Below are 27618 nucleotides of genomic sequence, written 5' to 3'. Positions count from 1 at the left end.
AACACTTTAATTTCAAAGTATACCAACTTAATTTGATTAAAAACACAGCACCAATTAATTAAAGTCTAAAACATAAAAGAACGGTAAGAAAAAGAAGAAGGAAAAGAAAAAGGGAATGTACGTAAAAGGAAGATATGTGGATATTTGACGGGGGTGATGAATGTGGAAACTCAAACAAGATGAAGAAAGAAGAATAGAAGAAGGAAAAGAAAAAGAAAAAAAAGAATACCATGATAGGAAATTGTCGTGGATAATGGATGTGAAAATACTTGTCTCTGCTGATGGACGTGGATCACGTGAATATTTGAGTGTGTATTTTGGAAAAGTATAAAATTAATATATGACATTCATTTTTTTACATGTAAACACCTTGGGGGCGATGGAGGAGCACTCCATGTTACCTTGAGGATTATCATAATCCAACTAATACAATTAACACTATTCTCTATTTTTCTTTATTTATCCTATCTTACTATTTCTTACTCTCCTTACACTATTACTAATTTTCTTAAACATAAATTATAATAACTCAGACTATAATAACATGCATTATAATAACTCCTCTTCAATTAAAAGGTAATTTGGATATTTCTCATGTTCATTCGTCCCAATTTTCTTATTTTTAAATTTAGAGCCCTAAACTCTGTAAATAGTCTCAAATTTATCATATTCTTTTTCTTCCCAATTTCTCCTTTTTTTTTTTTTTTTTTGTTTGGCTATTTTGTAAATGAGCCCCAAAATCCATATTTTCTACATCTAGCCTCCAAAATCCATATATTTTAAATGTAGCACCCAAATGAATCCTCAAAACCCTACGTCGACTTTTCACCGTTTCATTTTCGTTTCACCTGACGAAAGCTAGCATGAGAGCTCCTTACCTTCTCCTTCTACTACTCTTATCTCTGCACTTGACACTCGTCCTCCCATGGAAGAAGGACGAATTCAGAAACTGTAACCAGACTCCCTTCTGCAAGCGAGCCCGCGCCTTTAAGCGTGGATCCTGCTCTCTTGTTGCTCACGACGTTTCTATTAACGATGGGGACCTCACTGCCAAGCTCCTCCCTAGGAATCAGGACCCAGATCATCCACCCAACCCCTTGTTACTTGTTCTTTCCGTGTATCAAGACGGAATTGTGCGCCTTAGGATCGACGAGGATCCTTCTCTTGGTCCACCCAAAAAGCGATTCCAGTTACCCAATGTGATTGTGGACGAGTTTTTGAGCCAAAAGCTTTGGTTGCAGCGAATTTCAACCGAGACAATCGGATCCGATTTACGCCCCTCTTCGATCGTCTACTTGTCCGATGGTTACGAGGCAGTTCTTCGCCAGGATCCGTTTGAGGTTTTCGTGCGGGAGAAGTCGGGTAAACGCGTCTTATCTTTAAATTCTCATGGGTTATTCGATTTCGAGCAATTGAGGGTTAAGGATGAAGGCGAGGACTGGGAGGAGAAGTTCAGAGGACATACTGATACCAGACCGTTCGGTCCCCAATCCATTAGTTTCGACGTTTCGTTTTATGATGCTGATTTTGTTTATGGAATACCGGAGCATGCAACTAGCCTCGCTCTAAAGCCCACCAGAGGACCCGACGTCGAGGAGTCAGAACCTTACAGGCTGTTCAATTTGGATGTTTTCGAATATCTTCACGACTCTCCGTTTGGGCTTTACGGGTCAATCCCCTTCATGATTTCACACGGGAAATCGCGGGGGACTTCTGGGTTTTTTTGGTTGAATGCTGCTGAAATGCAAATTGATGTTCTTGGATCTGGCTGGGATGCTGAATCTGGGATTTCTCTTCCTTCATCTCAAAGTAGTATCGATACCTTTTGGATGAGTGAGGCAGGCATTGTGGATACGTTCTTTTTTGTCGGTCCAGGGCCGAAGGATGTTGTTCGCCAGTACACCAGTGTGACGGGGACTTCAGCAATGCCCCAGCTCTTTGCAACAGCATATCATCAATGTAGGTGGAATTATAGGGATGAAGAGGATGTTGCACATGTCGATTCTAAATTTGATGAACATGATATTCCCTACGATGTCTTGTGGCTTGATATCGACCACACAGATGGGAAAAGGTATATGACATGGGACAGGTCGCTTTTTCCCAATCCGGAAGAGATGCAAAAGAAGTTGGCTGCCAAAGGAAGGTACATGGTTACCGTAGTGGATCCACATGTCAAGCGGGAGGATTCTTTTACATTGCATAAGGAAGCAAGCAAGAAAGGATATTATGTCAAGGATGCTGCCGGAAATGATTATGATGGGTGGTGCTGGCCAGGTTCATCATCTTACCTGGACGCGTTAAGTCCAGAGGTTAGGTCATGGTGGGGAGAGAAGTTTTCTCTCCAAAACTATGTTGGTTCTACCCCGACCTTATATATATGGAATGATATGAACGAGCCTTCTGTTTTCAGTGGTCCAGAGGTATTTTATTGAATTGTCTACATTTATTTCTTGGTCTAGTATCCATCACTGGCATGCCTTTATCGTGTACTCACATCACATGCTCGGCTATAAAGGTCTCGGCTTGAGGATTTAGAGCCTTCTATTTAATATTATTATTTTTTCAATGATAATATATAATCTCTTCAAAACCAAAAGTAAATAGAATGAGAAACTTTAGACGCGTTAGGATTTGATGTAGTTTAGTTTTAATGTTTTTTTTTAGGGGCTTGCATAAACCTTGTTACCGAAGTGTTGTAAGGCTTGGTCTCTGTTTTAGTGTATACTGAGTTATCTTAGAGAGGTCAATTGAATAATAAAAAAAATTCAGTACTTTGGTTACATCATATTGGTATCAGAGTAGTGGAAGAAACTTGTCAGAAAGTTCAAATTGGATATTAACTTTTTTTTTTGGGTAAGATTTTGGATATTAATTTCCAGAATATCAACAAGTCAAAATGATTAGAGGGGAGCCGTGTATTATTCTAGTTGCAAATTATTTAGTGGAAGAATGTAGGAAGGGGACTTTGGGGATAGGTGCTGACAATCGATCTCTACAGTACGGTTGATTGGGAATTCTTACTAGCAATATTAAAGAAGTGTTTAGGAAGGAAATGGATCAACTGCATAAAGTGATGCCTACTATGGATCAAAAGATTTAGTTTTGAGATGAGGAGTAACCTAGGGTGGGAGCCAATAGTCCTTAATAGATTAATTGGTAGGTAGTAAGGTAGTTGTTTAGATTTGATGATAGGGTAAGTAACTTCTACAATTTTGTTACTGCCACCTTTGAAGGAATCTAAAATGGAAAGATTTAATATGATCGTTGAATTTTCCTTGTTTTAAGTTGTTGGCGCTAGTACGGATATGCCTCCTTCAACCCCCCCCCCCCCCCCCCCCCCCCCCCCGGCTTCTCTATTTTCTCACGGTATAATTCTCTTGTACTTTGAGTTTTACATTAATAAAGAAGCTTGTCTCCGTTTTCAAAAGATGGTAGGGTAAGTAACCTTGCCATGCATATGGTGCTTTTAAAGCGCTGATCTTTTCTTTGCTAGCAGTTTATACAATTGCTTTTGTATTTGAACTATGAAAGTTCTCTGCCTTTTTTGCTCCTTCATTAGTTGAGATATCTCCATTGGTGGGCTTTTAAAATAGTTTTTTTAAATAAGTTGAAGGTCATTTTTAACCCATCAGCCTGGGTTTTCCTTTTGGTGCTTGTGCTTCGCTGGAAAGAAGTATGAGGATTTTCTTTTCATGATATTGTTGAAAACTGAAGACAGTTTTTGAGAATACTTTCTGGCCTAGCAATCTCAAAGCATCAGGCATTTTTTTCCTTCAAGTTCATATTCAATAATGTCTACTTCGTTGTAATTTGTTACTTATCATATCTATGGCTCATTTATCATATTAAATAAATTGTTTTGTATTAGAAAAGTGGTTCGGAACAAGTTGTGGTCTTCTGCTATAATATTCCGTTGACTGATGTCTCTATGTAGGGTACAATGCCTCGAAATGCTCTACATTATGGAGGTGTAGAACATCGGGAATTACATAATGCCTATGGATATTACTTTCATATGGCCACGTCAGAGGGGCTAGTTAAGCGGGGTGATGGAAATGATAGACCTTTTGTGCTCTCACGAGCAGCTTTTGCTGGAACCCAAAAATATGGAACAGTATGGACAGGAGACAGTTCAGCTGAGTGGGATTATCTCAGGGTCTCCGTTCCGATGGTTTTGACTCTTGGACTTACTGGATTGTCATTCTCTGGTAAGGATTCCCTCTGTTTTATGTTTGAACTATAAGTCATATCGCTTTGATAATTATGGTTAAGTTGTTTGAACAGGTGCTGATGTTGGTGGATTTTTCGGAAATCCTGAGGCTGAGCTGTTAGTGCGTTGGTTTCAGCTAGGTGCCTTTTATCCCTTCTTTAGAGGCCATGCTCACCATGACACCAAAAGGAGAGAACCTTGGTTATTTGGGTAGGATATCATGTACCCCTTATGCTTTCATATTCTGTTTCTTATTAGTAAAATAAAATATTGAAAAAAATACATAATTAAGAGACCTATTGACAACATTCTTAACTAATCTTCCATCTCGTCAACCATCACAAAACTTATCTGTTTGCAAGGTTTTCATCTGTTTGTTCATTTCAAGTTTGGAGTAATCTACTCAATTTTGCTACTTTGCTATTGATGATTAATTGACTTCAATTGTGGAAAAACAGAAGAATAAGAGGGAATGTATCTATATATGTACCACAAAAAGGGGTAAAATACAAGAAGGGACTCCAATCCATTAAAATTAGACTTGACTAGTAATTACAAAAACATTCTGCCTAAGTCTACAGATACATATACATTGTAGAGGATCCTGCATTGAAGAAATCAAGAGATCTCACTATTTTAATTAGATAGATTGGTTATTCCTCTCATAGCGAAATGGTTTTGAGGTGGAGCCCTGTGATAACTAATATGGTATTAAGTTCCATGTAGCATAATCAAGCATTTGATCCAACAACAAAAATTGGGATCCAGTCCAAGAATGGTAAGCTCAAAGAAGCACCATCTTGAAGGGACGTGTTGAAGATCTAACATTAGATAAATCAAGGACTAAGATAGATGGACTGTAGACTGCTCTCTAGCCAATTGATTTTGAGGTGGAACTCTATCTTGTTTAATAGACATAGAATATCGCTTAGAGATCTCTCAATCCCTCTTGAAATTCTGTTGTTCATCTCTCCCTAAAGCCCTCTCAAGATAATGTACCCCTTACCTCCAAGAAAATTTTCCCTTCTTGCAAAGTGGAGGATGGTGAAGGAACTCTTCAACCATCTTTTTGTTACCCCTATGCCTAGCCAAGTCAAGACCGAACTCTTCAAGGAACTGGTTCCAAATTGTATGAGATAAATTGGGACTCCAGGGCATACCATCAAAGTCCTTAGTTGCCTCCACAAAGATGCAACACCATGACTTCTTCAATTTAAACACCCTGTCCACAGCCCCATTGATTTTGCTAATTTTGTTTGAGTGTCTCATGGTGATGGTTATGATTTAACTAGTACAGTTCGCGCCTAAGTTTTTACTTGAACATATCAAGCTATGGTTGTGACATCAATACTAAATGTTTATGTGCAATGTAGAAAGTTTATGTTGTAAAATATGGAATCAACTGTATCTGCTCTATTATCAGTTCTATATTCAATAATTGCTCTTTCTATTTTCTAAAAGATGTATAAAAACAGAAGAAACTAAGTAGCGATAGAAATAATGGTTTTTGTGGTTAACAACTTGTGTTATTTGTCTTGCATTGTTACAGGGAACGGAATACAGAATTAATGAGAGATGCTATACGCGTTCGGTATGTGTTGCTACCGTATTTCTATACTCTATTTCGAGAAGCAAATATGACTGGTATTCCTGTTGTACGTCCATTGTGGATGGAATTTCCATCTGATGAAGTTACATTTAAAAATGATGAAGCTTTTATGGTTGGGAGCGCTCTTTTGGTCCAAGGAATATATACCAAGGTAATTTCTTTTTTTTAAAAAAGAATAAACACGAAACAATATCAATTACCTAGGTAATTCTTTCAACAACATATAGTGAGAAAAAAATACATGTTTACCTTCTTAAAGCTTTAGATGAGGGTTCTTGGAACATCTAGCTTGAAACTTGTTTTACTTCAGTCCCATAATATTAGTCCCTACATACTGCTCTTTTAGTCCCTACATACTGCTCTTTTAGTGCTATGGATGATCTAGTGAGTAGTGACTGAGCAAGTTAAGTACTCAAGTTGTATATCTAATGTGGTTGTTTTTATGTGGTGGGCAAGTTTTATTTTAAATATATACACTTCTGATGGATCCCTTTCTTACTTTCCCATCATGTCTTCTCTCTCCCTTTATCTATCTTAGCCAGCAGAATTTCTGCTCTTGTTCCACAAAAAAACCCTAACTCACTCTGCCTCTTGCATTTATTTTGTTTCCTTTGCCTCCTTTAGTGATGGCTAATATTCAGAATCGAGATAGCTTGAAGAGTCAGGGAGGGAAAAACATTGAAAAATCGTTTCACCCAACCTTGATAGTACCTTGCTGTTTTTAATTTCTTTTGTTCTTGAGTTACATTGTGAACATTATTTTGTTTTGATTGCAATATATATATCCACAAAGTACTGTCTCTGTTTCTCTAGAGTTTGGGATTTTCTGAGTTCCGGGGGAAGAGTCCTAACAAATAGCAAGAAGTCGAATCTCTAAAAGAAAGGATTCCCTAAAATCAAGCAAACTCACATCTCCAAGAATATGATCCTAGTCTTCCTCCACCTTCTAACAGAGAATACAATAAAATAGAGGAACAAATCAAGCATCTCTTTGGGCTATTCTAAACCATCCCTTCTCGCTTTGCCAACTAATGAGCGCAACTTCCTTGAAAGTCGATCCAAATTGTTTACTTGTATGTGATGGAGCATTGATTTTAGGAACCAATCCAAACTGTATCCTTAACCTAACAAATTAAGATGTCACATTGTTAAATTTAGGAGTTAGAGTGAGTTTTTTTTAGATTTTAGTCTTTCTTTTAACATTTTATAATCTATTATATCCCCTTATCCTTAGCTTTATCTACTTTTTGTTTTAATCCCGTTGTATTTTCATTGATGGTTGATTTCTTATTCAATGTCATGGTGTTGGTCACACTTGTAGGAAGCTAAAAAAGTGTCGGTGTATTTGCCTGGGAAGCAGTCTTGGTATGATTTTAGAACTGGAACTATATATAAGGGTGGTATTACCCACCAGCTAGAGGTTTTTGAAGAAAGCATCCCTACTTTCCAAAAAGCTGGAACGATAATACCCAGAAAGGACCGATCTCGGCGGAGCTCTACACAGATGGTGAATGACCCCTACACTCTGGTATGTATTTGCTACCTTACCTAGAGGCACTCTTCAACAAACAGGCAATGCCTAAATTTCATATTTCCGTCATTTAACCAGCTAGTGTTTTAGGTGGAAGAAGTATATTTCGAGTCCCAAGTTTTTCTTTTTCACTTTTTGGACATGGACTAAACATAAAGTTCGGTGGTTTGACATATTCTTTTATTTTTTATAGGTGGTAGCTCTTAATAGTTCACAAGCAGCCGAAGGCGAACTTTATATTGATGACGGTAAAAGCTTCGAATTTAAGCAAGGGGCTTTCATTCACCGCCGATTTGTGTTCTCAGACGGCAAACTTACATCATTGAACGTGGGACCAATAGCTTCTAGTAGCACCAAGTTTTCTTCCAACTGTGTTATTGAGAGAATTATACTGCTAGGACACTCTGGAGCAAAGTCTGCTCTAGTTGAGCCCGAAAATAGAAAGGTAGATATTGAGCTTGGTCCACTTCACTTCCTAAGAGGGCGTGGCTCATCAGTACTTACAATTCGGAAGCCCAACTTGTTGATTTCAGATGATTGGACAGTAAAAGTTGTGTAAGAATTCGTAATTTTCATTATATGATAGAAAGGAGAAAGATATGGTAAGAAAGGAATGATGCACTTTTTATGTTGCATCCCCGGATTAAAATTGTTATCCTCGAGACGTGAACTAATGACATTTGTTAAAGCAGACATTAAAAGTTCCTCTCATGCTGATATGGGTTGTTGTTACCATTTTTTGATTGATTGTTTAGACGTTAAAGTTGTGTTTAAGTTTCTCCCCTATGGTCTGGGTTATGAGTATTAACTATTTGAAGAAGTACACTAACGAAACATGTGGCGCCATGGTAGAAGAAAAGAAAAAAAAGACGGAAGGGTATGGAAACAGCAGGCACCCAACGTCACTGAATTTCTGCTTTCTTACGAATCTATGAATGGCATATTAGGTGATATAGGAGTTCGCATGTTCCTCTGTTTTCTGAGAAACAGGAGCAAAACCAGATGGACACAAAAAGGAGGCTCTACCACTCACGTATTCACTTCATCTATCTACACGTGCCAGGGTCAGGAATATAGTCATTGATGATGTGACGTGGACTTTTTAAAAAAGAATATATTCCTGTTACTCGTAGATGCTTCCTTAAGTTAGGAAGTAGGAAATGTAGGTGAAGGGTTTATTGGGCTTGGGATTGATGAGTTGGGCTTCAGTTTATGGTCCAAATAGGTGAGGTCCCATTGGCTTTGAAACTTGAAATTTGAAACCCAGACCACAATTATTGCATTAAGATCCATTGAGTCAATAGTCAAGATTGAGGGGCTGTAAGAAGGTTCCTGGAAAGCAGCTAAGCATGTTCATTTTACCTGGATGTGTGTTTTTTTTCCAACTTTGATTGCGACCCTTTTTGGTGAGATGCATGAACCCCAGTTGCCACACCCATTTATTTTCCTTTTCACTAAACGGCTGCGGATTTTGAAAGGAACATCCCCATGGCGTCACCTTCAACTCAACGCCCCCAAGAAAAGAAAAATTAAACAAACCAAGACAACAATTTTTTTCTACTTCAGATGTTTTCTTTCTTGTTGGGCGCTGTTTATAAATTCAAATAAGATGTTTAGTAAGATGATTGTGTCTTTGATTAGAGAGAGGATATGGATGTATAATTCAATTCCCCTTATCCAGAATAGAATAACACACACACGCACAGATGGAAACCCCTTTTCAACCTTTGCAATCCTAGTCACCAAATCTCCTTCCCACGTGCCCGACGATCCTTGCCCTTACACCTTTTTCTAATTCCTTCTTTTTCATTTCTTTTTACTTGATCATTAGAGTAAAGATTGGTCTGCAAAATGGTTCCTTGAATAAGATATTTCCACTCTTCTGGAGGCATGTGGCTTTTAGCTATGATGGAATATATTGGAATGAGTTCTTTTTACGTATGGAGGAAAGATTAAACTTCTAACCCTAAGATATATAGCATTTAATACGATTTACCAGAATGCAATCAGTTTTGGTGTGTGTTATAATAAGATAAATCAGTACTACTTAATTGAAATAATTAAAATTTAAAATTTTGGCTAAAAACATGCCTATCTCTTACGATTGGATTATTTTACGACTTTTTTTTTTGTTAAATTTTAAATTTTATTTGTTATGTATTTTTTTTAAGTCATGTCTTTACCGTTGTTAAATAAGAAAAGCTTAATGCAACGTGGATTAAGAAAAGATGTTGAGCATAACTTGATTTACATTGAACATGTATTTTCAGACATCCAATTGGTTATGTGCACGTGAACCATTATTAGGAAAAGAATAGCAATAGGTAAGGGATGGTATGGTATCAAAATGTAAGAATTTTTTATCAATTCAAAGTGGGAAATGGAGTTGCAAAATATGTCAGATCAAGGAATGAGGTAACAAATTTTCATTAGCTTAGGAATCTACTCTAACATTTAAAAATTGAGGTGGAATCTCGGGTGTATAATACATAGTTTGAAATTTAAAATAACAATGAGAAAAAAATAAAAAGGTTAGAGCATAGCACAATATTTAGGTTTGGAGGATTTGAGTAGCTGTTAAAAGAAAGAGAGAGAGAGGAGAGGATCAAATCTAATGAAAAAAATGGTCTTATGTTTGTGTCATTTTCAGAAAGAATAGTGAAGGGAAGGGCTGAAAAAAGTTGGAGATTGAATAAACACATGGTAAGGAAAGAAAATAATAATAGAAAAGGCAAAAGGCAAAATAAAGGTAGAATGAAAAGGAAAATGCATAGGAAGCATCCTTCCTCTTGTATTGTTGTGTTGTGGGAATGGTAATTATGGAATCCTTTACTTGGAATGCAAGCACAACCACTTTGATTTTTATATATTTTATGGCTTTAAAACTGTACTGTGACAAACCCCCAAGTCATCAGTGACATAATGTCAATGTGAGAGTTGGTAGCTGATCTGTGGATACTATAAATATTAAATTAAACCCTAATGCCAAGCGGACTCCCTACACATCACAAATTATATAATTCCACTAGTGTTTTTGTTTCAAACAAAACCAATGACTGGGTCACACATCTTCATCTTCTACCTTTAATATATATATATATATATATATATATAATATAAGTCAATTTACATCTCCACGAGCGTATCAATAAAAATGTTAATTAAAAATCACATAAATTGAACTTTAAACTTCTACATGAATCAAGAAAAGGTGACGTTGGCTCATCAAATTTTGGACGGTAAAATAAATAACTAATTATACATTGAACTAAATAACTCAACTTCACTCACTCACTTTTATTAATAAAATACGTGAACCGGAGAAATGACGATGGAGGGTGGGAGAGAGAAGAGAGAAATTTCTTCTTTTAACTTTTTATTATTTTAAAATGTTAGATAAGTAATTTAAAATAATGATCAAAATGAAATAAAAACCTTTTAACCCTACTTTCTAAAATCATAGTAATCATTCGCACATATTTGTAAATGCTCATTAACTATAAGGATACTCAAACCATAGGTATGCAAAACAATAAGAATCAGTGCCTCATTCTTTTAATATCCTCAGTTAACTAAAATAAACAGTACCTTAAAAGTTCTTCTTTACTGTCATTTTTTTAATATATTTTTTTCTCAAACAAAAATAATTTACAATACAAACACGTATTATTATAATCTTGATCTATTATGCGAAGAAACTCAACAATTTTAGGGAAATGTAGACAGTGGATCAACATTATTAGACGGAAAAAAAGAAATAAAAGAAAGAAGAAGTTTTATTCCTTAAAATTTGAATGAAGTTTAGTATATTAAAGATTTGAAAAGGAGATTTAAAGAGAAGTGTAAGAAAGTGTGTATTACTGGTCGCACGTGCAGAAGTGGGAGGGTCAAAGACCAAAACACAAGTTCATTTAAAGAATTCAAAGGGGAGACCGGGAAGAGATGGAGAAAGAGAAGGGTGGGGGTGGGGATTTATGGATAGGATCGGCTGGTAGGGTCCAGGTGCTGACCATATTGTCGACCGTCAATTTCCTTTATGACTGCACCAGCTGAGCCCAACCTTTTTTCCCTTAGCCGACATTCACCACCTCTTCAATGCTGACGCGAGCAGTGACACCTTAACTCTCTTCTCCTTAATTGGATCTCTCTTTTTCCTTCACCCCCATGGCGTTCCATTAATTAAATATAATAATATGATCTGATGCTTACCTTTACCTTCTAGAAGATGGAGAATGGATACTACCTCCCCCACGTGTTTCCTTCTTCTCTATAAATATCTCTCTTTCTCTCTCACAAAATTCCCCAATTCCCACTCGCCGCTCATCGGAGTAGATCAAGATTAGCCTCTTCCACCGCCACCGTAAATCAACTAACACAGAAAGAGATATAGGCTTTGAGGCCAAGTGTAAAAAGAACAGCAGAGCAAAGCGCTAGCAAATGACCTTAGCTGGGCTCGTGTTACCTCCAGGCTTCAGATTTCACCCTACTGATGAGGAGCTAGTCCTTCACTACCTCTGCAGAAAGTGCTCCTCTCAACCCATCGCCGTTCCCATCATCAAGGAGATTGATCTCTACAAATACGATCCCTGGCACCTCCCTGGTATTTTCCATTTTACCTTTCCTATTTTCCTTTTTCTTCTCTTCCATCTTCTTCTCCTTTCATCTCATCATTTTCTTTTCTCTTTTCCAGAATTGGCCGTCTGTGGTGAAAAGGAGTGGTATTTCTTCTCCCCCAGGGACCGTAAATACCCTAACGGCTCCCGCCCCAACCGCGCCGCCGGAACCGGCTACTGGAAGGCCACCGGTGCTGACAAACCCATCGGCCGCCCCAAAACTCTTGGTATCAAGAAGGCACTCGTCTTCTACGCCGGAAAGGCCCCCAGGGGCGTCAAGACCAATTGGATTATGCACGAGTATCGCCTTGCTAACGTCGATAGATCGGCTGCCAACAAAACCAACAACTTGAGAGTAAGTAACAACCTATGTTTTCTATTCAAATGAATCCATTATCTACCTATTGGTTGTCTGATTGGGTTGGTTAAATCGAATGAATATGCAGTTGGACGACTGGGTGCTATGTCGTATCTACAACAAGAAAGGTTGTATAGAAAAACATTACCAATCCACCGACGACAAGGCAGCCGAATTCCCTGATTTCGAGGATGAGAAACCCAATATTACCACCAACAACGACATGGTACAACTCCCTATCCACAACCAGTTGCAAATGGAGACCTCCGACTCCGTCCCCAGAATGCACACCGAATCCTCCAGTGGCTCGGATCCCGTGACGTCGCCGGAGCTCACCTGGGATAAGGAGGTCCAAAGTCAATCCAAATGGGAAGGAGAAGGAGGAGGAGAAAGAGCAGCAGTAGCTGATTTCGACTTCTTTGAGTTCAATTACATGGATTCGTTCTCTATGCCAGAGGACGTTCCATTTGGAAGCCAGGTTCAGTTCCAGATGGACCATCTGTCGCCATTACAGGACATGTTTTCTTATCTACAGAGGCAGATTTAACCACCGCCGCCGCCGCAGAAGCAGCAGCGGTAAAGGCATAGACTAAGGGGATGCATTCAACCCCGTCGCCAGGCTTCATCTCTCTACCATATATAAAACATATTATTCATATTTTTATACAACGGTTAGCAAATTCTTTGATAAGCCGAAACCAATATGCCCAGAAAGTATTGTTTGTGTGGGTCTCTCCTCTTCTCTTCCTTTGTTGTAATGAAGAATGTAGTTGATTAGAAGAAAATTGAGCTCTGCTTCCAAAGTTGATTGAACTTCGATTCATCCTCCTCAACACAAAACCAAGAGGAGCGATGGTAGAGACATTACAATTTGCCAACACAGGCCTTAGTCCTGACACCACGACCCACTAGTCATTTAAGCATTGTATATTCCCAACGCTGCCTGCAATCAACGAAACCAAATAGTGCTGCACCAGTCATGGATGTGAAGTCTAACTCATCTCATCTTTGTAATTCCAAAAGCAGAGTTGATATAAAAAAATGTCACTTCTAATTCTATTACTTCATTTGGTACAAACTGTTTTTTATAATGTTAATGTTACAATACAGTAACTTGTTCAGTTGCATTGGTTACATCTTCGATGGCGTCATTGCAAGTTTCTCCTACCCTATTGCCATATGCAAGGATTTTCCCTCAAACTAAACTACTTTCTGATCGTATGTATGGATGTATATATCTTTTGCATGCTACCAACTCGAGACTTGAGACTTGGGAACCCGATCACAGTTGGCAGTAGCCCATCCAATTGCTTGCTTCTCATTGTTGTATACTACCATTTTATCTTGCATCGAAATATCTGTCAACAAAAGCATACAGAAGATGGGGATTCTTTTTTTTCTCTCTCTAATAAAAGAATATTCTTGCATGGTTTCGAAGTCATTGCGAGAAAATAATATAACATGTGCATGCAATAAATTAAAATAACGTACCACCGATGATATTCGAGTTTTCAAGACCAACGTCGGTGCCGTTCAGAATTCCCAAGCAAACATTTCCCATGGACTGCCATTCCAAAGTTATCTTATATAATTGAAGTCGTTCAACTTGAAAATCCAAAGAAAACAAGTTAATAGCAGTTGAAGTTGAAGATATGGAGCTTTTACCGATATTATCATGTAACCTTCCGTTGGTATTTCAAACACTGCTTTGCTTCTTCCACCACTGGAAAAGCTCAAGGCCAATGGCTTGAAATATTTTCTCACATCACGTAAGCTTTTGATTGGCTTCCGCCCTCTCCAGCAGAGCGGAAGCGTATCATCATCCATGGCTTCTCTTAGCGGTTTTCCAGCTAGTTCTCTATTCAACTACAAAAACAGTGCCACATGAATTGAAGAATCACTGCGTATTCCCAAAGTTTTCATGAGAGAGAAAGATCTAATCTTCCAAGGCAGTCAAGTTTCCTTTACAGATGATTTACCAATGATGTTAAAACTTGATAAGCCTGAGCATTGAAGTATGTGTAAGAGCTCCCACTGTCAAAAACTACAAACAAATTTCTGAGTCCAGTACTTCTTCCATTGAAAATTAGTTCTCCAAACCCAGGGGAGTAGTGCTTCCTGATAGTCACATAAGGGGCAGGTTCTATAAAAACAGAAGCTAACATGAATCATTAAAATAACATATATATATATATATATGATCAAGGCATGTTGTTTACGGGTAGTCCCGTGACATGGGCGTCCAAACTAAACGATAGGGATCATATATGCCATCCCCAAAGAAAAGATATCCTCCTCCTTTGCTGTTGAAACAGTGACCAACGACGTTACGGACAATGCCTTGGTTATGCAGTTGTGAGACGATGCTTACTGCTCCTCTTCCAAGGCCCAGTATTCCATCCATGGGGTGATAAGATGACGATCCAGGATCTTGATCATAACCACATCTGAGTAATAAAATGAAAACTAACTTAGCACTCCAGATTCAAATAGCTAAAAACACATGCATGCTATTTACCCACATGAGCTGACAACTGCAGTTCGGAAGGATGAGAAATTAGCAAAGTGAATCAATCTCTGGTCCAAGATGTTCTTTCTTGATGACTATAAAAGTTACAAATCAGAATCATTATGCCCATCACAAATTCTAGTGCCCGTTGCGATCTTAATTAAGTGTCTTCTTGATGTAACCCATCACATGAATGCACACGTTTGTTATTCAATATATACTCTAGTTTAACATTCATGCTATCATTACCTTGCAATATCAGGAAAGTGCAAAACATAAGATATGACAGCATTATATGATGTTTCTTTTTCAAGACTCGCGTGTGACATTGTAATTGGAAGTAGCAAGACTGATTTAGAGAGCTAGGAACTCATCAGTACACTGAATTGAGATGAATTACTGAAGGATGTCGAGCAGTTTACCCGAGGGCCAGACGGGGTCTAATTGGGTCTCCATTGGTTAAGTTGAGAGGAAATACATCCCTGACAAGGACTCCAAGAGATGAACCACCATCTGCATACTCAACCTCGTAGTCACATTGATCTGGGTTTTCGCATCTGTGGTCCATAGATGAGTGCAAGGACATGCACAGAGGGTCCTTACACGGGACAAGATCGTTGCTTGGTTGATAAAGTGGATGAAGTGTCTGTAAAGGAAACAAGGCCATCAGTTTGAAGCAGTCAACCTTAATTCTCAACCCCAAAAGAAATGCAAAGGGTAGTGAGAGACTGAGGGAAAGAAGGAAAAAAAACACTAAGCACACCAAGAAGAAATATAGCGGGAACAAAGAACAAAATAGACCATTCAAGAATAAAATTTCGGGTTACTTATGATCAAAATTAACTAATTTTGGGTTACTTGTGATCAAAATTAATTTAACTGAAGCCAAAGCTGTATCTTAATAACTATGTTACATCGTTTAGTTCATCATATTTAAAAGAATCTCCAAATTTGCGTCAAAGAAAAGTTTACCTCAGTGCACTGTTGACATGGAGCGTCACATTGAAGCCAAGTGAGATCACTACCGGTGTCGGGATCTAGAAAGTAAGGCTTTGGAGGCTGTCCTACATAAAGAGTAACGTTATAGAACCTGAAAAAAGACACGGATTATAGTAACCTCAAAACATATTGATGAAATGGTATTTACGATCTGACAGTAAAAAAGTTAGCCTGCGACGAGAACAAGGAAATATATATATATATATTTTTCAAACTGTTTGTAAATAAAAACATTCGGTAAAATGGGTATGAAAATTTTAAAAGTATTTGATATGGGGATGTTATATTTTGCTACAAAGTTGAGAAAAAAATCACTCATAAAGACACTCCTCAAAAGCAAACATGAGAGAACACAGTTTCGTAATCATCTTTTCTCTAATTTTCACACGCAAGCGAAGATACAATAAAAGGTCAATAATGGGGAAGGACAACTGAGATTATTACAATACATCAATGTGAAAAGTATATTGGGAGTTGGACTTTGTACTATATAACAGTAGAGTAAAATTGAAAGGGGGAAACAAAAGATGAACATCGTCGTATCTTTGAGCAGAGTTATAGCTTACCCATTTGGATAGACGTTCCCTTGAAGAGGCAATACAATGGAGGATGAAGCAAACGAAGAAGATGCAGTCGGAACCGACAGGATTGGCCTCTTTCGCTCCCATGGCTTATCCTTAAAAAACGACGAAGCTGAACACGGAGCCAAACAACTCATGGAGGCCACCATCAGAACCAGTACCACCAATACCCTTTTGCCCATGATTTGACAGCCAAGGCTAATAAAATCAGTATCTCTGTCTTTGGGTACTATGGGAATGGAACAAATATCTACGTACGGGCAAAAAATGCCTGTTATCGATTTGTTATTCTTGGTGGAGGTTTGGAGTTTAAGAGGCCTTAGTAATGTTAGGAAACCATGGATTCACACTAACCAAGCACCTTACTTTTCCAAGGGTTCAATTACAGAACCTTTTGCCACAATTTTAGTTTTCCTTGTACTTTATTCTCGACGTTCTGGTTAATTTGTGATTCTTTGCCTCCACTGAGGTGGAGACTTAAGAAGTATTCTTATTCTTTTCCTCACGTTTTGGATGAAAGATGGAAATCTGCTGAAGAGATCTTTAAGATTCCTTTGCGCCATAATCATTCATTAAAAGTACAGGTAATGGAAAGGACCAATAACCAAAAAAATTGAAAAGGAAAGGACTGGTCTCTTGAGCTTTTCAAAAAATGCATATTTTACATAACTTTAATATCCCATATCCACTGCCTTCTAGAATATAACAAATAATGATATTACTCCCTACAATAAAAGATGAGTAAAAAGGGAGTAGCGAACGCATTACTGTAAAGTGCAATTCCAACTCGCGACCAAGCCATTCCAAAGTCAATATTACACATTGAGGGGCGTTTAACTACTGAATTGATTGATGTCAGGGCCACAAATAGCAAAGATTAAAATGTTGTACTGTTAAAAGAAAACTCAGGGCTGCTATGAACTTTGAAGCATTGTCACGAAAGCACATTTGGTCTGCAATGAAGGTGATCACTAGAGATACTTCCTTGCGAGTGCACGAACTTTTGTGTCAAAATGTGAAGACGTGACACGTGATCCAGGCAAGTAGAGGGGATTGAGTATGGTCTGCAAATTCACAAAGCCAATTTCAGTCATGTGCATTATCAAGGGCAACAATGGAGAAAAAATATCTGAAACGCAACAAGGTTCATGCCACAGCCATACATTGAAAACATGGGGAATACAAAGGAGACCAAAGCCCACCAACTAACCAAAAGGTACCCAGCGTTTAATTGTCTTGAATTGATTAACTTATAATTCTTCCGATAGATGAGAATCAAGTAAGTTTGATTCAAAGCCAAAAAATCACATCCATGGAAATACTTAACTATGAAAAATTATATACAGAGCTTAGGCCCCTAGTCATCGTTGCCTATCAAATGAAATGGACAATATTATGAAATTATATGATAAGTAGTCCTCAAACTTATTTATTACTCTTGTCAAAATCTTTGCAAAAACACTGTTGCATCATTCATGAAGCTCCAAAAATTAGAGAGTAGACTGAAGGTGATCAACCAAAGTACCAAACCTTTTAATTATCTACTGTTATGGCAAACATGAAAATTGAAATTTAAGGTCTTGAAATCCTAGCTTGATGAAAACTTGCAAAATTTGATAGGAATACTAACTAAGATAATGCGCTAAAATCCAAAAGAGTACAATAATCAACAAAGGAGAGCAGTCACAGAAGTTTTCGTATGGGTAAAATCAAACTAGAATCATCAAGAAAAGTTAAATTTCAGTTGCAGAATAGCCTACATTGATTGGGAAATTTTGCCGATAGAACGTAAATAATGCCTGGGGATGGGAGGCCCTCAGGAACCTACTATATGATAGCAGTTACAAATAAGCAGAACAACAATTACACTCCGGTCTTAACACCACTTTTCTTCTATTCAAACAAAAACACTTAATGGTTTCATAGACGGGGAAAAGTCTTTTTGGCTAATGGAAGAAAAAAGTCTACAATAGAGAGTGAAAATATATATATAAAAATCAGGAGAGGATGAGAGACAAGTTAACATGAATATTTAACACTTGAGTACAAGAGGGACTTGGGGGATTAAAACCCCAGGGTTTGTGGTCACCAATACAAATAGATGTTAGATGAGCTATGCTTTTTTTTGCCATGAAATTGTTATCACTTATTCTAGGCCATTTTGTTTGTGTGGTGCGATCAAGTCAAAGGATAACGCTAAAGAACACTTCGGAGGGAAATAATCTTGGTATGTCATAAACATAGTTTTTCTACAAATAGTTCATTCAACAACTCAATCACTATTATTAAAACTTATTAAAAACGTACCACTACCAAATAATTAACAATATTTTGTAACTCTAGCTGGTGTGAAACCAAAGAGTCTTTTATTTGAATGTTATGTTCTGCCTCTCAATGTGAGAGGAGTTGCTTTATTTATAGGGAAAATGTAGAAGTAGTTGGTTACAAAGTAACTAAGATAGTTTTAACTAACTAACAATAAATAAAAGCATAACAGTAATTGTTGCTAAACGACTAGTGAAAATATAACAGTAAGTAAAGACAGTTTACATCATTCCACCCCCTACCCTAGTATCAAACTTGTCCCGAGTTTGGTATGAGAGATGAAATCCATCAAGCACAATGGGTATGACCAAACCAACCTCCTACGTTTTGGACAAAAATAATGTGATTGAAGGAATAAAATGGAGACAAAAAAAATCAAACATCGCCACTAAATGATGAATCACTCCATCAGCCGTAAACCCGAAAAAGATGTTCCCTTCAATCTCACTTAAAACCGTCTTCAAATAAGCAATTTCAAAAGAATTAACTTTCAAAGAAAATCCTTCAAGAATCATATTTTCTTTATTATTCACTACAAGTTCTTCGACAGTTTGAAGATTCAATTCCATTGCAATCAATGTGTCGTTGTTCTTGTTCGATTTTTGCTTGGTGTTTGATACTTCTTTTTCATCTTCTTCGTTGGATTTTTCATCACTTATGATCATTTCCAAATCAACATTTTCAGATTCTTGTTCTTCAATTTTATCTTCATGATTTTCTATTTGATAATTTCCCAACTGTGATTTCTTTGTTTTTTCTTCTGTATATGAAACCAATGTCATTGGACTCTTGCAAATAAATTGATGGTTGATCTACATGTTGAGTCATTTTCCCCAATGAAAGTTGATTTCTTGGAAAATGGGTTTGATTGGATCGTTGGGCCATTTTTTGATATTGTCACCTTCTTATTCTCTCCCAAACTGTTTTAGAAACATCATCGGAGTCACTAGAATCACTTTTCCAATTTGGATGACAATAGATTTTTCGAGACAATCGAGCATGGCCAAAATTTGAATGCTGAAATTCTTCTTCCGAATCACTTGAATCAGAACTCCAACATTGTTTATGGAAGTACAATTGATTTTCTTGTCTATACCAACTGCTGGTTTTTTTTCTCCTACCATCAGCATGTGGTCGGAACCTTCTGTTATGATTGTTTACTATCCTTTCTTGCAGCTCATCATCGGTAGAACTCCAATCTTGAAGTTTTTTATAGTAATCTTGGTTTCTTGGAAAAGGTTATTGATATTCTTGGACTGGTCTCCTTTCTTGAGCCCCAAATCTTCTTTCTTGGACTGTTCTGTTTCTATATATATATCTCCATTAAGCAAGAACTTTTTTTTTCTTTTTTAGATAATGCAAGAACTTTCATTGAGATAAACACAAAGTAAAACCAAATTTATGGAAGACCAAATTCTAGACATAGTGTGCAACTCTCCAAAGGATGTGATCCAAGTCTTTACCCACCTTCCAACATAATACAAAAAAGGGCCCCCTAACGAGGACAACCTCTTCCTCCTTGAGAGCATATCCAAAATGTTCATACGTTCATGTAAAATTTTCCAGGTAAAGATCTCTCCTTCTCAAGAATCTTAATCCTCTAAGGGCTGAAAAACATACTACTGAGAAGGAGAAGGATTCACCAGACAACAAAAAATGGAATTACAAAAGAATCCCTCCAGAGGGTTGAGATTCTAGACAAGTAGATCCTTTCTCCCATATCTAAAGTTAAACTTCCCCAACGACAGCAAAGAGATGACATTTGTAGCTTCCCTATCAGTCAAAGAGCGATTAAACCCGAAGAAAAAGGAAACCGGGCTCCCCAACCAAATAAAAAAGTCAGAAACAAAATGATTTCTAGAGAAGGATAAATGATACAGATGAGGAAATGGAAGCAGAGAGGTCTATCCCCAAGCACTGATCACCCCAGAACTATGCTTCCTCACCCTCCTCTACCCAACCACACAACAGACAAAATGGGAGAAAGAGGGCAGCTTGTTAGAAATATCCTTCCACAAATTCTAGTTGATGCCTTTAATCCCACGCCCACCTGACAACCACTCAAAGGGATGAGGCCCAAACTTGCAAGCAATATCCTTGTGCAAAAAGGTAACAGAATCAAGAGCAAAATGCCAAAGCTAATAGGGCTTTGTTATGAGTCCTTTCATAATCAATTTTTAATTCCCCGAGTTCATCGATCTCCTATCTAACTCGTTGCAATCCATTTCCTTTTTCCACCTCTTCCCAAAGAAAGTTACACATCAGTTTTTCAATGTCCTTGCAAACTTTACTCAGGTTCTAAACAAAGAAAATAAGTAAATGGGAATGCCACTCATAACAGACCGAATCAAAGTATGTCTCCCAGCTTTGGAAAAGTAACTTAATCAACTAAGATATACTTCAATCAACCCGTATAATATACATAACATAGCAAAATTAAGCACAACACTCCCCCGTGTGTTGTTGAAATACACACACACACTAAGCACCACAAGCAATAACAATAGTGATACATAAGAAAAAATGTCCAACTTACCTTTATGTAAAGCTCGTGAACCTCTTGAAAAAAGCTCTTAATTCCATCATCATTGCGAGAGTCGTGAAGTAACATCAATCGCGTATGTAGTGAGTAGTCAAAGGAAAATCAGAATATTGGTAAAAGAAGGCAACAATATGAATTATGAACTGAAATTAATCTCTCGAATGTATTTAGAATGCCTGAATCATAGGAAAACATGTGTCTCGTATAATGAAAAGGTTTGATTGCAGATTCTATCAGTCAATATATAAGTAATGCAATGGTGGGGGGTGGGGTACAGATGCAAAAGATTCAAAGATAAAACTTCCACTAATTTAGAGTTGAGTTTTACGAGTGAGTGCATTAATGAAATTTGACATAATTTCCAGCACAGTGTGCTTGACAAACCCTCTCGACATTAAAGGATATGACCGGCGGTTACATATACAGACACCACCAAATCATTGAACCTATCGACTGCTTTCAAGAACCTGCATAAAATCCAACAAGGGAGTTAAGCCGAAATTTAAAGGGGAAAAGAACAAAAAAAAAAAAAGATAAAGAAGGCGTCTCGATGATCTAATAAAGAACTAGAAGGAATACGAACTCACATGGCACTAGTAGTCCATGCCAGGTCTTGGACAATGTCGAGGGACGCATGCAGTATAAACTGATGCAGCTGAGCGGAATCCTCTCTCTTTCATGTCATGCCAAAAAGATGAGCGACTAATGACAGTCAAAACTAGAGTAATTAACGATATCACCTTTTATTGGCGATCTTGTGAAGGAAATATTCAGCCTAAACATGAAAAACAAAATGGAAAACGATGAAGAAGAAGAAGAAGAAAATACTTTAACAGCAGATCCGACTTCAGCTTCATAAATTGGGATATTATTCCTACTGACGATGATGAAACAAGCTGTGGTCGCCATTCTGATTTGAATTCGGAAGGTCTCCGATGGAGTGAGACGACAGAGAGTTAAAAGGGAGGGGGCGGGCTGGGCTGGGCTTGGATGCGGGGGACGCCAGATGGGCTAGGTTCCTGTATGGGTTGTTTATCTTTTCGAAATTTGCAAACTATTTTAGCAATAATAATTAATAATATAGTAACATTTTTAAAAAATTGAAAATATAGCAAAACTATCACTGATAGACTTCATATGATATATCAGTGATAGACCAATATTTACAACATGGTCTATCAGTGATAGACTTATATCATTGATAGAATTTGACAAATTTTGTTATATTTACAAATTTTTTAAAATTGTGATATATACTTAATTAATTTAAATTTAATTGCTAAATTTGCAACTATCCATTATCTTTTTCTGGATTTGAGAAATGAGTTTGGATCGAAATCGTTGTTGGGCTTGCTTGACAGGCTATGCTCTAGTTTAATAGCTAAATGATGAACTACCACCTTTGGATCGAGTCCAGTCATTTCCTTGTATGACCATGTGAAGACATCTTCGTATGCTTTTAGTAAGTTCACATACTTGTTTTCGTCATCATTATAAAGTTGGGCGCTTATATAAGTTGGATGAGGCTCTTCTATCGTATCAATATTGACTTCATTTAACTCATCGGTTGTTGATTGACCCCGTCCTCAAGTGATAATGAGCGGTTTCGACATCTTCTTCAAACGTCTTATAGTTGGATGTCTCTTCTATCGTAACATGACCACAATCTACCACGTCTATTTTATCTTCTGGTTCATTATTTTATGGTCGAGTAAAAACATCATATCATTTTATTTTCAATCAACCATTTGTATTTACTGAGACTAACATTTTTCTCTTTATTATGGATAGAATTGCACTGCGAATTTTCTCGTTCCCTGTTGCGAAAATAGGTTTGCTTGAGATAGCTACATGAGGTTTTCTTTTTGCCTATTGTTATTGACACACTTAACCTTTTGAAAACAAATTTTCTTGTGTCTGGAGTTGGGCTTGCAAATTGTACTTTATTTGACGTTGTATTTAACCTTTGAAAGACAAATAGTCAAGTGAAACTGGAAGTTGAACCTTAACTTTTATCTTCCACCGTCGGTGTATTCAATCTCTAGAACACTAAAGATTGTGCAGTAGGAGAAGTGATGCGGTAAAAAACATAACTCCTTTAACTTTGACCTTTTTTTGCCTTATTCAAAATCTTTATTTTCTTCAATAGTAATGTGCCATGTGTCTGCAACTTTTATTTTTTTTTACCTGATATTTGAATCAGTTCATAAGACTTATATCCAACCTCAACTATCGAATTAGGTATAGAATTCCTTGCTTTTTAAGCTTCTTTTGCGTAGGAGAAAGTTCAGGCCTTTCATCAAATATTTTAACGCCTTTTCAGTGTGAGTTGTAAAGTCATAACCTGCCTTTGCCATCAACTTATATGCTTTTGGGTCGAACCTCTCAGTTGTTCGTCTTTTTGGAAGGAATGCCTCTACGTCCTTTTTCCTCAAATCTTTTTGTTTCTCATTTGTTTATTTTGATAAGGGGTGTGGTAAAGATTTCCTTTAATATTTTGATGCTTTTGATCGTCAAGTTTTTTTAATATTATGCGAACAATGATTCTCCTTTCTTACGTCGATATAAGGAACACACCGTAAAATAGGAAATTTTGCGATTTTTTCTTGTAGGATTGTCATCTTTTCAAACTTAGCCCAAGTTGTTGATGTCATTCTTTTGACCATTGAGTGCATCCCCTTCACTTACTTCTTTCTTGTGATCTTTATTTGCTCGAGCTTATAAGTGTCTTTGGCTACAGGAACTTCATATGACATGACTTCACTTACACTATCATCTTTTGTATAAAATTTGGCATCAACAAAGTGTGACTAAGCCTCTAAGAATGACTTAGTGTTAGCATCAACCTTCCTAATTCCCTGTTTGTAAAATTTAAAACATTGTATGATGGAGCGTGAAGGTTACAAATCCATTTTTATGCATTCCTGGACGTCCTAACAACATCTTATAAGTGGTCCTCAAATCGATCACATGAAATATTGCGCTTGCCTGCAAATTCCCTATGGCGATTTTCAAATGAATAGTGTCTATCACCCGTTGTGCTATTTGATTAAAGCTATGAATCACCAATTTATTGCTTACTCATTAATTGAGATACCCAATTGATTAATGGTTGATTTTGGCATCATGTTATGGCATAACCATTATTGATGAGCATTCGATTGAGCGTTTGCCTTGGAACATATTTGAACATAAATAAGGGTTGATTATGAAGCTTTGACTCATGTAATAAGTCCTCATCACTAAATGCTATCGACGTCAAAAAGAATCACATGCCTTTGTTTGTGATGCATAAATAGTCGAGTCATCATCATTTTTTAACATCTCAATAATTGTATCCTTGATTTCTCGCGGGAGTGACAGAAGATTATTTATGCCAAAAGAAGGCAATTCTTCTTGCTTGGTGGCTGCTTCGACAGGATATGAGGGAGAAGCGTCGTATTGACCGCATGACATAAAGCGATATCAATTGGAAAGTTTTTAGGGAAGAAGTCCTTCAGAGTTATTGGTTGTCATGCTTGAGGAAGCTTCTCACTTTCTTCGATGATTGGTTGAAACTTCTTGCATTCTTTCTTGTCTTTCTTCTCTAGGACTTACCCTTTATTATGTACTCTTAGTACGAGCAAGATTATTTTTTAACAAAATTTTGTTTGCACTTCTTTCGACATGTTACTAGTGTCCATCCCTCATCAACATCCTCTACTTACTTTTCTTCTTCTTTGGAGCCAACAGTTTTGGGGTCATTATTTTGTAATGCCTCCTGTAAATAATATATAAAAATAGGCTATAAATATCCAAATTGGATCAGACTCCTTGTGGGTTAATTGGTCCACAAATATCATCATGAATTTGTCAAAAAAAATGTAGGTGATTTGATTCCTACTTTAGCTAGTGATGGTTTTGTTATTAATTTTCATAGAAAGCAAACATCACATGTAAATTCATTAGATTGAGGAATCTTCTGTTTTTTCAATGGATGTCCATGTGAATTTTCAATAATTATTCTCATTATTATAGATCCTGGATGACCCAATCGATTATGCCAAATTGCAAATAAGTATGGATCTATTAACTTTAGGTTCATTGTTGCATATGTTTCAATTACTCGTATATAAGTATAATATAATCCATAAGATAAAACATACAACTTTTTTAATATACGTTTTTCATTTGAAATCATATATATAATATAAATAGATTATATTCCATTCTTTCTACAGGTCTCAATATGATAACCATTGCAACGCATGTCTTTGAAATTCAATAGATTTCCCTTCGATTGACTGGAGAATAATGCATTATAAAATTGTGAATTTTGTTCCTCTAGGCAGAATAATATTTGCTTGTCCAAATCCTTCAATCAAGTTTGTACAACCTAATATTATATTGATTTTTGCTTTCAATATTGTTAGTTTGAAAAAAATACTTTTTACTTGCCAGCATTGTGTGCATACAACTTCATTACTATTTTTTTTTATCAAACATGATAATCTCTTCAGAAGATTTAGAACTTTACTGCATCTAAATCTGTCATACTGGATGAGCTAAATATATTACCAGTTTGATATGCTTCCACATTTTCCTTCTTTTTTTTTTTTTTGTGGAACTTTTGTTTTTATGATTATCATTTCATGTGGTTCTTTTGAGATTTAGATGATGATAACGACCAAACACGAAAAATAATTAATTCTTGTAACAACGGCCAAATTCACAATATTCACTTCATGTAATGTAATTGTTTTAGTTGGTCAAGATTGATTATTTTCATTAGGGGTGTAATCAGGTTGGGATGGGTTGAGTTAAGAGACATTTTCAACCCAACCCATATTTTCAAATTATTTAGGTTGACAACCCGGATTAAGTTTCCAACCTAACCCAACCCTTGAAATATGAGTTGAGTTGGGTTGAGCGGTCAGATTGTATTATTATTATTTTTTCGTTCCAAATTTCTAATGTTTGTCGGAATATGAGGAGATGAAGGACACTTATGGCAAAGACGAATGGCGAAAGTCAAATGAATGGTGACATACGACGGAGAGGAGAGGAAGAAGACGAACTGAAATAGTGAAATTTTAGATGAGAAACGATGGATAGGAGAAGAAAACGTGAAATATAGAGTGGAATCATGAAAGGGAAAGTAGAAATGAATGGTGTTGTACTATTTTTGTAACCTAATTGTTTTTAAATATTAAATGAAATTTAAATAATATATGTATATATATTATTAATTCGAGTTGGGTTGGGTTGAATCGAATTTTTCAATCCTCCAACTCGAGACCCAATCAAACCCTGAAAAAAATCAAAATTTTCAACCCAACCCAACCAACCCTTATAAGGTGGGTTGGGTAGTGTGGGTTATTTGGGTTCAACCCATATTCTTACGTTTCTAATTTTCATCGACCGCTATTTAAAATTTACAACATTCACTTCAAGAAAATGTTTCTTTAGTCAACTGATGTTTATGACTTTTCAATCAATAATTTGTTATCTCATTCAACCACGAGAATAAATTAAGATAATATTCTTCAAAATAATTCTCTCGATATTGTTAGTGCATGAGCATATCCGAAATATAAGATAATTGCTTTATGATGATTATATTCTTAATGACATTTAAATGTATCAAATTTTCTTGATAAAATTTTTTACTATTAAAATCAAATAATATATAAATTTAATATATATCAAACATGCAAAATAATATTTATTATATTAATTATAACGAGTAGGAAAAATTGACATACCGTTAGGATGATCAGAGGAAACGACCCACCTGTGGTAGAGGAGACGATCGAAGCTCGAGATGATAACGTGTTGTGAAGACAGGACACAACCGAAATACGAAAATCGAGAAAATATAATATAATATAAATAAATCAATCAATGAAATAATTAAAGAAATAAGAAATGAAGAAATCTCATAAATTTCTACTTTCTTCAACTTATTTGAAAAACCTTATAATGTGTATCTAACAATTCCACTAACGGCCACAATTTATAGGCAATTTGGCAAGCATGATATGACATGACATGCCACTAAGAGGCCATGTTTGCTTGACATATGGTGGACACTAAAAAACTATGTTTTGTTGACGTGTGACTATGACCACTAAACAAGCAAATGGATAATGGAATGTGCATCTATATTCTCTCTTAATATTTATAATAGTGTACTCAATATTTGTTTTTACTATTAAAGATAAATAGTTTGTTTTTTTTATTTGACCTACTTAAAACCACCATCCTTTTTGTTACGGTGATTTGTGCAAGTTCCATATTCGATGCTACGCATTTTTTTTGTATTATACATATTTGTAGTTGATGCTCGATGCTTACAA

The 27618-nt window shown here is 36.5% G+C and overlaps 4 protein-coding genes across 5 annotated transcripts; 2 read left to right on the top strand and 2 right to left on the bottom strand.

Moving 5' to 3' along the window:
* The first annotated feature begins 802 nt into the window (after positions 1–802).
* Positions 803–8088, top strand: LOC101208414 (probable glucan 1,3-alpha-glucosidase). The gene is made up of 6 exons (XM_004147277.3): positions 803–2423; positions 3938–4211; positions 4288–4423; positions 5763–5973; positions 7144–7350; positions 7547–8088. The coding sequence occupies exons 1-6, from the start codon at positions 864–866 to the stop codon at positions 7910–7912; spliced, it is 2754 nt and encodes a 917-aa protein (XP_004147325.1). The 5' UTR covers positions 803–863; the 3' UTR covers positions 7913–8088.
* Positions 8089–11123: 3035 nt separating this feature from the next.
* LOC101209392 (NAC domain-containing protein 2) lies at positions 11124–13391 on the top strand. Its single transcript, XM_004147281.3, has 3 exons — positions 11124–11953; positions 12044–12321; positions 12413–13391. The coding sequence occupies exons 1-3, from the start codon at positions 11791–11793 to the stop codon at positions 12869–12871; spliced, it is 900 nt and encodes a 299-aa protein (XP_004147329.1). The 5' UTR covers positions 11124–11790; the 3' UTR covers positions 12872–13391.
* Positions 13359–16867, bottom strand: LOC101208901 (aspartic proteinase Asp1). Of its 2 annotated transcripts, none has more exons than XM_031880496.1 (8): positions 16399–16867; positions 15806–15892; positions 15256–15479; positions 14544–14771; positions 14304–14442; positions 13990–14190; positions 13816–13888; positions 13359–13682 (listed from the first exon to the last, which is right to left on the bottom strand). In XM_031880496.1, the coding sequence occupies exons 1-8, from the start codon at positions 16498–16500 to the stop codon at positions 13573–13575; spliced, it is 1164 nt and encodes a 387-aa protein (XP_031736356.1). In that variant the 5' UTR covers positions 16501–16867; the 3' UTR covers positions 13359–13572. The 2 variants fall into 2 exon arrangements, with proteins under 2 accessions (XP_031736356.1, XP_004147327.2); XM_004147279.3 differs by having other exon boundaries at positions 15806–15923; positions 16399–16864.
* Positions 16868–17026: 159 nt separating this feature from the next.
* On the bottom strand, positions 17027–22267 carry LOC101209636 (transport protein particle 20 kDa subunit). Its single transcript, XM_004147282.3, has 5 exons — positions 22109–22267; positions 21868–21953; positions 21686–21747; positions 21275–21360; positions 17027–17477 (listed from the first exon to the last, which is right to left on the bottom strand). Exons 1-5 carry the CDS (start codon positions 22187–22189, stop codon positions 17385–17387), a joined length of 408 nt encoding a protein of 135 aa, XP_004147330.1. The 5' UTR covers positions 22190–22267; the 3' UTR covers positions 17027–17384.
* Positions 22268–27618: the final 5351 nt, after the last annotated feature.

Source organism: Cucumis sativus, chromosome 2 (assembly GCF_000004075.3).
Source record: "Cucumis sativus cultivar 9930 chromosome 2, Cucumber_9930_V3, whole genome shotgun sequence".
NCBI classification, from domain to species: Eukaryota; Viridiplantae; Streptophyta; class Magnoliopsida; order Cucurbitales; family Cucurbitaceae; genus Cucumis; species Cucumis sativus.
The sequence above is the reverse complement of the archived record's forward strand: the minus strand, read 5'-3'. Positions and strand labels throughout refer to the sequence as shown.

Excerpts from the sequence above, each read along its gene's own strand:
- LOC101208414 (XM_004147277.3), top strand. The coding sequence starts at position 864 with ATGAGAGCTCCTTACCTTCTCCTTCTACTACTCTTATCTCTGCACTTG. Across the intron at positions 4,212-4,287 it reads TACTGGATTGTCATTCTCTG|GTGCTGATGTTGGTGGATTT; the intron begins GTAAGGATTCCC and ends TTGTTTGAACAG. Across the intron at positions 5,974-7,143 it reads TCCAAGGAATATATACCAAG|GAAGCTAAAAAAGTGTCGGT; the intron begins GTAATTTCTTTT and ends TCACACTTGTAG.
- LOC101209392 (XM_004147281.3), top strand. The coding sequence starts at position 11,791 with ATGACCTTAGCTGGGCTCGTGTTACCTCCAGGCTTCAGATTTCACCCT. Across the intron at positions 11,954-12,043 it reads CGATCCCTGGCACCTCCCTG|AATTGGCCGTCTGTGGTGAA; the intron begins GTATTTTCCATT and ends TCTCTTTTCCAG. Across the intron at positions 12,322-12,412 it reads ACAAAACCAACAACTTGAGA|TTGGACGACTGGGTGCTATG; the intron begins GTAAGTAACAAC and ends ATGAATATGCAG.
- LOC101208901 (XM_004147279.3), bottom strand. The coding sequence starts at position 16,595 with ATGGGCAAAAGGGTATTGGTGGTACTGGTTCTGATGGTGGCCTCCATG. Across the intron at positions 14,772-15,255 it reads AGACCCCGTCTGGCCCTCGG|ATGTGGTTATGATCAAGATC; the intron begins GTAAACTGCTCG and ends TTTATTACTCAG. Across the intron at positions 13,683-13,815 it reads AAACTCGAATATCATCGGTG|ATATTTCGATGCAAGATAAA; the intron begins GTACGTTATTTT and ends TTTTGTTGACAG.
- LOC101209636 (XM_004147282.3), bottom strand. The coding sequence starts at position 22,189 with ATGGCGACCACAGCTTGTTTCATCATCGTCAGTAGGAATAATATCCCA. Across the intron at positions 21,748-21,867 it reads GCATGGACTACTAGTGCCAT|GTTCTTGAAAGCAGTCGATA; the intron begins GTGAGTTCGTAT and ends GATTTTATGCAG. Across the intron at positions 21,361-21,685 it reads TGTATATGTAACCGCCGGTC|ATACGCGATTGATGTTACTT; the intron begins ATATCCTTTAAT and ends ACTACTCACTAC.